Source organism: Myxocyprinus asiaticus, chromosome 26 (assembly GCF_019703515.2).
Source record: "Myxocyprinus asiaticus isolate MX2 ecotype Aquarium Trade chromosome 26, UBuf_Myxa_2, whole genome shotgun sequence".
Taxonomy (NCBI): Eukaryota; Metazoa; Chordata; class Actinopteri; order Cypriniformes; family Catostomidae; genus Myxocyprinus; species Myxocyprinus asiaticus.
In genome coordinates, this window is record NC_059369.1 from 17,612,986 (window position 1) to 17,625,855 (window position 12,870).

The 12,870-nt window shown below is 44.1% G+C and overlaps 1 protein-coding gene across 1 annotated transcript in view; it reads left to right on the top strand.

Moving 5' to 3' along the window:
• Nucleotides 1-6,051: 6,051 nt before the first annotated feature.
• The window catches only part of LOC127417265 (cadherin-13-like), a 596,890-nt gene continuing 590,071 nt past the window's right edge, over nucleotides 6,052-12,870 (top strand). Inside the window, exon 1 of the mRNA XM_051657154.1 lies at nucleotides 6,052-6,222. Within this exon, the coding sequence (XP_051513114.1) occupies nucleotides 6,178-6,222 (45 nt within the window). The 5' untranslated portion in view covers nucleotides 6,052-6,177. The remainder of the gene's footprint in view (nucleotides 6,223-12,870) is intronic.

Below are 12,870 nucleotides of genomic sequence, written 5' to 3' on the forward strand. Positions count from 1 at the left end.
CAATCATAAAATGAAACTACAAAAGGACTACAAACTAACAGGAAACAGGAACTAAACAAGAATTTCAACATAAGTCAATACAAAAAAACAGAGTCAGAGTCCCCCTTTTAAGGAGCAGATTCCAGATGCTCAAAAAAATTGTCCATGAGGTGTGGGGGAAAAGAGGTAGTTCAAGGGGGCACAAGGGGCAAGGGGAGCAGAGGAACAAGGCAAAGTCAGGGAGGCTTGAAACCAAGGTGAAGCCGGAGAGATGGAGAGCCGGGGCGACGCTGCAGGCTCGGAGGACCAAGTAGACCAGAGCAGATCAGGCAGGCGGCCAGGAGACCAGGGAGACCAGAGCAGATCAGGCGGACAGCCAAGAGACCAAGGAGATGACCTCAAGCTGGGGACAAGGTCAGGAGTCCTGGGAGGCGGCTGCAGGGCCGAGACAGGGTCAGGAGGCCGGGGAGGCGGCTGTAGGGCCGAGACAGGGTCAGGAGGCCTGGGAGGCGGCCGCAGGGCCGAGACAGGGTCAGGCAGCAGAGCCGCTGTAGGAGGAGTCTCTGGGGGAGCGGGCGGAGCCGCTGGAGGAGTAGTCTCTGGGGTGGAGACGCTGGGGAAATAGTCTCTGGGGGTGGAGACGCTGGGGAAATAGTCTCTGGGGGTGGAGACGCTGGGGAAATAGTCTCTGGGGGTGGAGACGCTGGGGAAATAGTCTCTGGGGGTGGAGACGCTGGGGAAATAGTCTCTGACCAGAGTAGACCAGAGCAGATCAGGCAGGCGGCCAGGAGACCAGGGCCGATCAGGCGGACGGCCAGGAGACCAGAGCAGATCAGGCAGGCGGCCAGGAGACCAGGGCCGATCAGGCGGACGGCCAGGAGACCAGGGCCGATCAGGCGGACGGCCAGGAGACCAGGGCCGATCAGGCGGACGGCCAGGAGACCAGGGCCGATCAGGCGGACGGCCAGGAGACCAGGGCCGATCAGGCGGACGGCCAGGAGACCAGGGAGATGACCTCAATGTGGGGACAAGGTCAGGAGTCCTGGGAGGTGGTCGCAGGGCCGAGACAGGGTCAGGAGGCCTGGGAGGCGGCCGTAGGGCCGAGACAGGGTCAGGAGGCCTGGGAGGCGGCCGCAGGGCCGAGACAGGGTCAGGCGGCAGAGCCGCTGTAGGAGGAGTCTCTGGGGGAGCGGGCGGAGCCGCTGGAGGAGTAGTCTCTGGGGGTGGAGACGCTGGGGAAATAGTCTCTGGGGGTGGAGATGCTGGGGAAATAGTCTCTGGGGGTGGAGACGCTGGGGAAATAGTCTCTGGGGGTGGAGACGCTGGGGAAATAGTCTCTGGGGGTGGAGATGCTGGGGAAATAGTCTCTGACCAGAGTAGACCAGAGCAGATCAGGCAGGCGGCCAGGAGACCAGGGCCGATCAGGCGGACGGCCAGGAGACCAGGGCCGATCAGGCGGACGGCCAGGAGACCAGGGCCGATCAGGCGGACGGCCAGGAGACCAGGGAGACCAGAGCAGATCAGGCGGACGGCCAGGAGACCAGGGCAGATCAGGCGGATGGCCAGGAGGCTAGGGCAGATCAGGCGGACGGCCAGGAGGCCAGGGCAGATCAGGCGGACGGCCAGGAGGCCAGGGCAGATCAGGCGGACGGCCAGGAGACCAGGGAGACCAGAGCAGATCAGGCGGATGGCCAGGAGACCAGGGCAGATCAGGCGGACGGCCAGGAGGCCAGGGCAGATCAGGCGGACGGCCAGGAGGCCAGGGCAGATCAGGCGGACGGCCAGGAGACCAGGGCAGATCAGGCGGACGGCCAGGAGGCCAGGGCAGATCAGGCGGACGGCCAGGAGGCCAGGGCAGATCAGGTGGACGGCCAGGAGGCCAGGGAGACCAGAGCAGATCAGGCGGACAGCCAAGAGACCAAGGAGATGACCTCAAGGTGGGGACAAGGTCAGGAGTCCTGAGAGGCAGTTGCAGGGCCGAGACAGGGTCAGGAGGCCTGGGAGGTGGCCGTAGGGCCCAGACAGGGTCAGGAGGCCTGGGAGGCAGCCGCAGGACAGGGACTGGGTCAGGCGGCGGAGCCACTGTAGGAGGAGTCTCTGGGGGAGCGGGTGGAGCTGTTGGAGGAATAGTCTCTGGGGGAGCGGGCGAAGCCGCTGGAGGAATAGTCTCTGGGGGCGGAGGCGCTGGGGAAATAGTCTCTGGGGGCGGAGACGCTGGGGAAATAGTCTCTGGGGGCGGAGACGTTGAAGGCTGAGCCGTGGGAGGCTCGAGACAAAGAGTCCTGGATGAATGGGAAACGACCTCCTTGGTTACGAACACGTGGGCACGGGCGGAGACTCGGGAACGACCTCCGTGGTCGTGGGTCACGGGCGGAGACTCGGGAACGACCTCCGTGGTCGTGGGTCACGGGCGGAGACTCGGGAACAGAAACTTTTCTTCTCTTCCTCCTCCTCTGGATGGCCAAAGTTGGCAACGCTGACTCTGGGACGGACGAGGCTGGCAACTCGTTGGCCGTGGCAGGCGTGGGCATTGGCTCATTGACCGAGGCAGGCGTGGGCACTGGCTCGTTGACCATGCCAGGCGTGGGCGTAGACAATTTTTGAGGTAGGGTCTTCATGGACATCAGTGGCAGATCATACAACTTGGAGAGAGGGGCCGTGGAGGGCTTCGAGACAGGTGCCGTAGAGGGCTTCAAGACAGGAGCTGAAGACGCAGGTTTTGGCCCAGAGTTCCCGCCATAATCCACTGTATATAGGGAACCGCAAATTTCTAGAGCCTTCTCCACATATTCGCAGAGCGTCCAGTGAGGATCAGCCGGAGGCATCAGTTCCCTCAGTGAACTATTCAGGCCGGCCCGGAAGAAAACCACCAGAGAGCGGTCTGGATAGTGCACTACATTTGCCAGCTCTAAAAACTCACAGATGTGATCCTCAACTGGATGGTCCCCTTGTTGAAAGAGCAAAATTCTGACGGCCGCTAGATCTATTTTTTGAGGTCAGTCTTTCTGTAACGAGTTGGGAGAGAATGGAAGATCTAAATGCAGCGTCTTTAATAGAAACAAAAGATGAACCAAGTAACTCAGAACAAAAACAAAACACAGGGAACCCAGTACAGAACATGCAATACAAGTGAAGACTGACAAGGGATACAGGGAAAACAAGGGCTTAAATACATAGGGGCAAACAAGGTAACGAGGAACACCTGTGGAAACAATCAGGGGAAAACCAATCATAAAATGAAACTACAAAAGGACTACAAACTAACAGGAAACAGGAACTAAGAGGAAGAATTTCAACATAAGTTAATACAAAAAACAGGGAATATGTGACACCCATGGTACAGCAGTTGCCTCAAAACAAAGTTGGTGATTGGTTCATCAGCTAGTTGGTTTGGTTCATGGCTTAGAAATCTTTTAAGGAGGATTTTTCGAAAAGCCTGTGGTGGGGTGGACAAAATGTATTATGTGTATACAGTATTTTATTATAAATTTATTAAAATCATTGCAAATTCTATTATAAAAAAATATATTTCTCAGGTATTTCACATTAGGCACAACTTGTGACTGAAAAAAAATCAAATAAATAATGCCCGGGGAAATAGAAAAAAAAAAAAATATATGCATGAAAAAATTGCAATGCCATAAAAAAAATAAAAAAAAGGGAAACTTGTGCTATCCCCCTCTATGATAGTGCTTACACCTCTGTACTCTTTGCAAACTTTCACGCAATATACAAATTTACACATTACACAAATGTTTAAACATTTAGATAAAAAACTGCATTTTTATCATTTTTTGGATGCACTGTTTGTCTCGTGCATCCACAAATCAAGTGTCTGCCTGGCAAGTTTCTAAAAACTAAACTGTAGATGCTGCGGACTGCAGTGGGCCTACCACTCCACAGTTGTTTGAGTTTCATGCCATTGTTCCACTTGTGGGTGATATTTCACTTACTGAGCTTCGATGATTATTAAATTCCATCACACAAAGAGTGCAAATGACTGTGTTAAACGTCCCATCCCGTCCAGTGCATGCGCCTGTGTAATGAGCGAGAGAGAGAGAGACCCCGAAAAAGAGAGAGGTAGCAGTGCTGCTGATCCGATCCGATTAGCTGTGATTCCAATCAGTTTTTAGAAAATCGTACCGAAACAGAATGCCTATTCAGATACTGTTGCACCCCTACAGTACATCCTTAGGAACAAATTTCTCTCTAATATTATTTTTGTCTAACAACCGGAAGGCAACTTTGGCACAGGGGCAGAGCTAGGGGGTGGCCAGGGGTGGCCATGGTCACCATGCACCGAAGCCTGGCCACCCTACTCGCAATTGCCGTTTTGGTAATTTTTTGTCTTGGGCACAATTTCCCCTCAGTTTTTATCTACACGTGCTTCCGCTTTCTACACCAACAACATTTTGGTATTACATTTTAATATTTTGTCTCTTAATACACCAGCTGACCATCATAAGGGGTACCTGGTTTTTGGGCTACTAAGTTTTGGCAGATACAGTATATAGCAAATACACATGAAAACTATACCAGAGAGCTGCACTGAATGTGGCTGCTGTAATTCATATGTAGAAATCTGCAGAAATGCTCAGTTCTCTTGATTACCTATGGCTACTTTGGACCATATCTCAGACACCACTCACTGAGACCTTAACAAATCATTCTTTCAGACTCCTCTGAAATCCATCTGAAACCTTTAAACACATAAAATCCACACATGACAAGTGACTGAAATGCAGTGGTTCTGTCTTTCAAACATGAACCATTGTAAAAGTACATTTTCACAAAGAAGAAAAAAATCCTCAAACGTCTTTTAAAAACCTTAGATTGCCAGGGTAAACAGAAAGTTTTGCTGAATATCACAGAATCTGTAAGAGAAGTCAGTCAAGTTAATAATTCAGTGCACTGTGCTTTTGAATGGAAAGGCCTGGAAGACAGAAGTCACATTGACTCATGGTTGTAACAAACTCACTCTTTGCTGGATAGCTTATGCTGTTTCGAAACTCAGTGAATTTTAGTCACAATGATTTTTTTTTTTTTTTTTTTTTTTTTTTGGCCAATATTTGTTGTGGGGGGAAAAAAAGAAGATATATATCTAATGCCTGTGGTCCTCTCCAAATAGCTGACATATAAGAAGACTGAAAAAATGAAGATTATAAATTATTCTAGATCAATCATTAATTTCATTTATTTCTCCACAGGAATACATTTACGCCTGTACTTCAATTGCACAAGATAAATAAGTTCAAGGAACTTAGAAATTTGAGTGATGAGCCCAAAATTTGACATTTCAAGTAATGTTTAATAAGAAACTAGATTTTTCCAGTAATGACAGCAGGGTTTACAGTCAGGACACGATTTGTATGTGACCCATAAGGTGAGCATATAATTTGGACACATTCAGCTGAATTTATGTTTCTTGTGATCTCAGAAACCTTTTGATTTAAAGGCATATATGCTTGATATATATGCAAATATACAGTGAGCACAAGTCCCATACAAGTCCCGTCTTGATGCCTTTACTACTAGCCTATTCTAAAATATGTAAATTATTATTAATAAAGAATGAATAGGTGTGTCCAAACTCTTGACTGATGGTGTAAGATTTTTCTGTCTAGAGTACAGTCTTAGGTTAAGTAGGTTAAGTTTTTAATGAAAGATTAGAAAGCCTCTGTCTAAAGTTTCTGTTTAAGGGGCTGCGTTTCCTATATGATAATATTAGACACCTTAAAAATACAGCAAACCCTTTGGAACTACTGCAAGTCTAGTTTTTCAGCTAAAATACTGTTTCCACAAAGCACTAAATGAGTATGTGATGCATCACTCTTTAAAACACCGACTCTGTCATTGTCTTTCTCTTTACCCAACAATAAAGTTTGAAAACGCATCAGTGTCAGTGAAAGGCGAAGGACGCTGAATCTACGCTGAATCTATAACTTGAGCATCATTGCAAGCACACCAAGTTAATGCGAACGTCAAAGAAGAACCAACCCCCCACCCCCCTACCCCCCTATAAATCTATGGTGGTGGACTCGGCGCACTTATCCACTGCTCTGCTCGTGAGGCTGCATTTCTATTTGGGAAGTTGGCAGCTCGAGACACAGGGGCTTTACTCTCGCGACTCTGGAATTATGAACAGAGCTGGTTCGACCAGCACCTTGTTTTGAACGTTATTCCCAGTGATCTGAGACCATGGAGTTCGGAACCCGCATTTTCATCGCATTCCTCGTTTCCCAGGTAGGCGCGAGAGATTTAATTTCGCTGTCATCTACAGGAATACTGCTTGAGCGTTTTATTTCATTGATGGGGGTCTCATTTTCATTTTTAATTAATTTATTATCGGGTAATTTTTTTTAAAATATTTTTTTTAAATAATAATAATAATATTTAGCGAGCGTATTGCACGTTTTAAAACTTTGCACTGCGAAACACTTATAAATGCCACGAGAAAGAGAACAGGGATTGGAAACCCTCGTGTTATTATTTGTATTTATTTATCACAATTGCGAGACCTCTAGTCTAATGCATTGAAAATACATAGGCTACTTGTATACGAACACGTTTGACGTTTACTATACCCCGTTCATTTAAAACAGTCTTAATGTAATGAGCTCAGATAGGAAAAGAGGCTTCGTGCAAATCACGAGCAAACTCTGTTTCTTTTCGCATCTATATTCTGCTCAGCTCTGAAGTTGAGCGCTCCTTTGGCTCCCTTCATCAGCATACATTCACACGGTGAGCTGATTCACAGAGCTCTTCTCCATCCAGTGAAGACAGCTGAATCGATTAAGAAACGAACTGATAAAGAAACTATCCGAGCAACAAAATATAGGCTACGAGATAAACGAATTATAAACAAACCAATAAAACGCCAAACAAGCGATTCCCGACTGAAGAACTGAATGGAGCTTTCCTCCCTCACAAACTCTTTCCCTTTCGTTTCAATTCGTCAATCCTGACTAGAGTCTTTTCTAAATCAAAGCAATTTTGGTCTGGAAGCTCATTTGAAGTGCCAACAGCTGTCTCAATCAGTCACCTGAGGCTGTTATTAACACGGGATGACTATTAATATTGTCCTTGTTCTTTTTCGCACTGGTATACATTACAGTAGCTCTGCATTTTAAAATGTGGATATGGCTCCTTTGTAAGCTGTTGCCCAATTGCTTGTATTTGCTATTGAACAACAGGTGTTGTGGTGGTGATTCTAGATTAAATGTCAACATTTCCACACATTTTATTTTTTTTATTTTTTTGTCAAACACTATTAATATATGGTTTTAATACAGTATGTGATGAGTAGAAGATAACATACATTTGATGTTTCTTGTCAGATTATTAATGCAATTAATAACAGTCAAGACATTAGTTTGTATGTAGTTAGTATGTGAGGAGTTTGGCTGATGCAAGAAGGTTCCAATTTATAGCCATCATTGCATCATTTATGATTTAGAGTGTATGATTGTGGTGATTTTACTTCATGACTTGTTCATCTCACTGAAAGCTTAAAGGCGCGGTAACACTATAGGCTTTGAGCATGCACAATGTTTTTGGACTATGCAATGCACCAGCATATGATTAAAGTAAATAATACTTCACAAATAACAAATAGTATTATATTTATAATGTTAAAATATGTTGTGTACTTTCCTGCAACAATAAAACACGCAGCTTTGAAATATGTGTCCTTTATATTGAGCCAAGGGGTCAGCATGTGGCGTTTTCGATCTTCTATTGGTCACACGTCCTCTCATCATACGGATTTGCAGAACAGAGTTCACCAAACTTGAACTTTTGATACGCAGCATGGTACGAAATGTCTTCACATGAAGACATGAACACATTTCATGCAAAATGTCTTCACGTGAGCTTGCGTTTCCGGTCTCCTGCATTCGGATGCATTTGAATGGGAGTGAATAGAACGTGAAGTGTAGTGTGACCACCCCTTAAGTCAACTGCATTGTGTGCAAGTTAAAAATATACTTTACTTTTTGATAACTTCGAGAGACCTATGATTGTGCACTTATTAAGCATTAATCACATTTAAATTCTTCTCAGATGCATCACTGGGCTTTTACATTCATGTGAATCATCACTATGCTCTGTATCCTCAGGGAGCCTACCCAGATAACAACTTATCCCTTTTAACAATTCCTTGTAAACAAGCTATTGTCTGTGTTTGGCTCCCCCGCATTATAATAAACAGATCTGTAGTTCTAAATAGATTATAGCATCATACATTTTATTTTAAATGATTGTCTCACTCCCATTCAACCTGGCCAACGGTGCAAAAATTCCCATTTTCCTCTCTGGCTTCATGTGTGATCAAGTGAAAAGGATCTTATTTATATTCGCACAGGTAGGGCGCTAAGTTTCCCTTGCATATCAGCGGCTGTGAATTGCCCCCCTCTATAAATCCCAGTTTCTAAAATGAAAAGTTAAGCAGTCGCGAGTCGCTGCGATGATTCAGAATAAGCACAGCATTCCCGGGAGGTGCAGACATTTATCTTTTCTCCCTCCCTCTCGTTCTCTCTCTGACTGCTTTTGTGTTTTATTTTATTTACTTATCTATTTACCCAGTTTCCTCCAGCACAGCGTTGCGAGGCATTAGAAAATGGAAAAAAGAGAGAAGGAAATGGAAAGGAAATAATTTCCCTCTCTTGTAGGATCTCTAAGTGGAGGATTCCTAGGAAGGGAACATACAGCCCTTTATGTAGGGTAATAGATAAACTGTGTCCATTTAAAGTTGAGAGAGGAAGTAGTTCCCACCAGGAGTTTACTGTGATTAGCAAATTTGCTCTACATCTTGTGAAGGCTAGTGTAAGCCAAACTTAACACTTTTGAATCGCTGTCTGCATCACTTTTCTGCTTGCCAACCTTGTTCTGCAGCACAGACAGCAGGTGTAATTGCACGGCAGATGAATTCTACAGTATTTAAAGTGCCAAGTTGCTAAACTCCCCCTTTTTAACAAATTTGGGACACACTCTGTATTTTATCATTACTCCTTGTTTCTTGTTTCTCTTACATTAGAATTCTGTAAAGCAGTCCTGCCCACTCATAGCAATGTGAATATATCTGCCATGGTATAAGCGGTATAGCTATACCACCATACCAGCCAGCCCTAACTGATATTGTAAATTTTGATGACCTCACTGCCACTTATATTTTCTTCTCATTTTACATTAGTCTTAACAAGAGAGTCGCGCTGCTGTAGGCTAGTGTCATCTCTATTTATTGCAAGGGTAACAGGTGCACAAGCAGTACTGAACTCAGACACACACATTGCACCAGGGCATAACAAACACGCACAAACACAATCACACTTTGAAGATGGACTGGCTTCAGCTGTGTCCACTCTCTGTGTCTGTGGTGCTCATCACCATGAACAGAGCTGCTGTATATACAGTATATAGCATCCATGCTCTGTGAATGACGATTTGAGCTAGCAACACTGTTGCTCCAAATTTCCTCTCCAGAGTAATGACACTAAAATGCGAAGCACCATCAAGACTCCAAGCCATTCAGTGACAATTTACACACTGCAGCTAAATGCATTTAAGCTGGGCATTTTATCAATGTGGGTGTTTCCTAGGAACCAAACCCATAACCTGAGCATTGCTAGTGCCATGTTCTACCAGTTGAGCTACAGGAACACTCCAGCATCTAAATGTGGTTGTTACAGCCAAAACTTAGCATTATATGTGGCCAATGTCTCAGTTGCAGTCCTCTACTGAAACAAAACATCAAATGCAATCTAATGTTTTAGTGTCCATTCTATTGCTGGGATAGGCTCCAGCATTACCCACAGCCCTGCATAGGGTAAGCGGCTGTAAAAATTGGATGGATGGATGGATGTATTTTTGCTCTGTGTCCCCACAATGCTCTTGGGCAACCTTGTACAGAAACACAGAAAGAATTTGTAAGGTTTGGTTCTGTTTAACCTTATAGAGCTGTTTCTGTGACTTGTACTTTCATCTGTGAAGTGCGGCATTAAGAGGAAACTTGTCTTAGCAAAGTGGGAATTTCTTGATTAATTCACACACACTAGCTGTTGAGCACAAAACAGTAAATGGAGGTCTGGTAATGATGGAGATAATGAGAGCACCCAGTCATTAGTGCTGCACTGGATCTGAATAATCGCTCCCCGCGCCGACCCTCCTTTGTACTCGCCACCCATCCTCTGCCAAGGTCTCTGCTTTGCTGCACGGGTTAGGTTTGATTTTGCCTTAATTACATGACTCCTTCCTGGGAGCTGTTGTGGGTGCATGTGGGTTATAGCTGATTGTGAAGAATGGATGATTACAGAACGCTCCTGTTGGTTATGTTGAGTCTCAGAGTCTTAGAAGTCAGGGCTCGGTGACCCTTAGCATCTTGCTTTGCTCCTGGAATGAGAGAATGGAGCACGTCGGTGGAGAAAGAGATGTATTGTGCACTTTGATTCGAAAGGATTGAATTTGAGAAACAAATTGGCGTGTTTGTGCTTAGACGCTAAAGTCAAAAGGCTTGGGTAATAGTAAAAAGATATCAAAGCCAAGAGATTTGCTCAGCTTTTTGGGATTTAAAGAGCTGAAAAGACAAGTCTAGAATTTGTATCATCTGTTTGTAATGGTAGAAACTACTTGGACTATAAAAGCTTTGACTATTTAGACTGAAAAATGCTTTGAAAATGTACATGATCACATACACAGCCAAATTATTTATCTATTATTTCTCCCATGGTGATTGTGGTTCAGTGGTTAACAGTAAATGGACTGGAGGGTCAGTAGGAGACCTTACCCACTTAAGACAGATTTCAACCTTGTGAATAACCCCAGTGCTCATGTTTCCTATTGCCTAAACAGACCCATAAAACACCTTGAATGTCCCAAATGTACATTATGTGGTCTTGTTGTGATAGAGACATAGTGGAGGCTTTTTTCTTTCTTTCTTTCTTTCTTTCTTTCTTTCTTTTTTGGGTTTGGTTCAAGTGAGTGTGAAGCGTCATTATGATATCAGAATTTTTATTTTTTGAGTGAACTATTCCCCCCTCACTTGCTCACTTGTGTTCTTGCTTCATTTTTGTGGGTGTTAGGTTTAGCAGAAAGAGATCTCACTCTGCCAGCCTTCTCATTTCACAAGGTTCCACCTGTCTCTTCCTGTCCCTAGCACCCTTCTTTCCCTCCTTCCCCATCTATCTCCACTCTGTTTGCAGAGATCATCCCTCCATCAGGCAGATAATTGCTAGGAGAGCCACAAAAGCCTGAATCTTTTAATCCACTTCTCAAACACACTGTGTGACATGCAATGCGTGCAAAAAGTCCCTGAATTCACCTCTCCCCTCGTCTCCTACTGAAACACAATTTTTATATAATACTTTCAGGGTGTAGAAATGATGAGTTTGGCTCATGAATATTAAATTGGTGATGTAACATTTGCCCATAAAGATTTATAAAAAAGACTTATGGTTGTCTCAGCATAGTTAGCTGGGATAGGAGAAAGTATTTTACTGCAACTTTGAAAGGTCACAATTAGGTGGCCTTAACTACTATGTACAAATATTTAATACATACAAGACTATGTATTTACTGTGTAACTACATGTTGTTCTTCAACATTACCACATTTGCTGCTACTGAGGTTGAGGTACGGGTAGGTTTAGGAGTACGGGTAGGGTTAGGAAAAGTGGTTAGAGTTAGGTTTTGGGGTAAGGGTTAGGTTAGGGGTAAATTTAACAGTGTAATTACAAATGTAATTAAATGCAAGTACTTTAAATGTAAGTACAATGCAACTACATGTACATAATAAGTACATTGTATCACATGATTAAGTACATAGTAGTTAAGGCTATCTAATATGAAGTGGGTTCCTTTGAAAAAATTACACATTTCAGCTCTTACTATAATTGTATTTATTTTTTTCCTAAGAAGTGTAAAAAGTGGGAGGAGTGAACTTAGAAAAGTCTAAAAGTTATAATGGCTATTTTCATATTGATTCATGGGCAATTACTGCTGGATTCTCCTTTGTTTCTATCTAAAACAACCCAGACGGCTTTGCCTGCACATACCGATTCAAATATAATTGCAATGACTCATGCTGTAAACACGGAGGGCTCTATCTGTGACACTGGACTTACTACTCAGTAGTTGCAAGCCGTAATTAATTGAATGATATCTGTGTGGTGTTGTTACACATATGACTTTGTGTGCTGGTGCACAATGACCTGTGGAGTCAGAAACAATATTGGGATTGGAATCAAAGACATGCACACTTACACAGATTTCAATGAGAACAACAGAATGTCATGGTAAACATGATGCATGTTTATCTCTAGATGCTCATGTTGCACAATTCTTTATGTATTAAAAGATGTGCAGAGAATACTAATGGCAGAAGTGATAACAGTGTGAAAAAGAGGTCCTCTCCACTCAAAGCATGAAGCTCGAAGTACGTGTGTGTATGTGTTCTTTTGAATGAGAGAGATAAATGTTGTTGGATATGATTGATGACAAGCAAAGAGATAAATGGAAGGCAGTGATCTGCATCTCTGGTGAGAAGACAACTGGATGTTGCTTGGTCCAGCAGTCATCCTGCAGTTGACCATTACATTAACATTTATGCATTTGACAGATGCTTTTGTCCAGAGTGTCTTGACTTAAACAATGAGTTTGATCTAAAGTAAATGTGCATTCCCTGGGACTCAAACTAATGACTTTGGCATTGTTAGCACCAGTTGAGCCACAATGAAACAGTTCAGACACATGTATGGCACTTCCAGGTTAATAAACTATTTAATTAACTTAACAGTGTGATACTGCAGATTGATGACCTCAGTGATGTTTTTAGTTGTTTTTTTTTTCTGCAGGTCCGGTCATGCCTGTAGTTCAGACTTTTATGTGCCATTCCAACTTA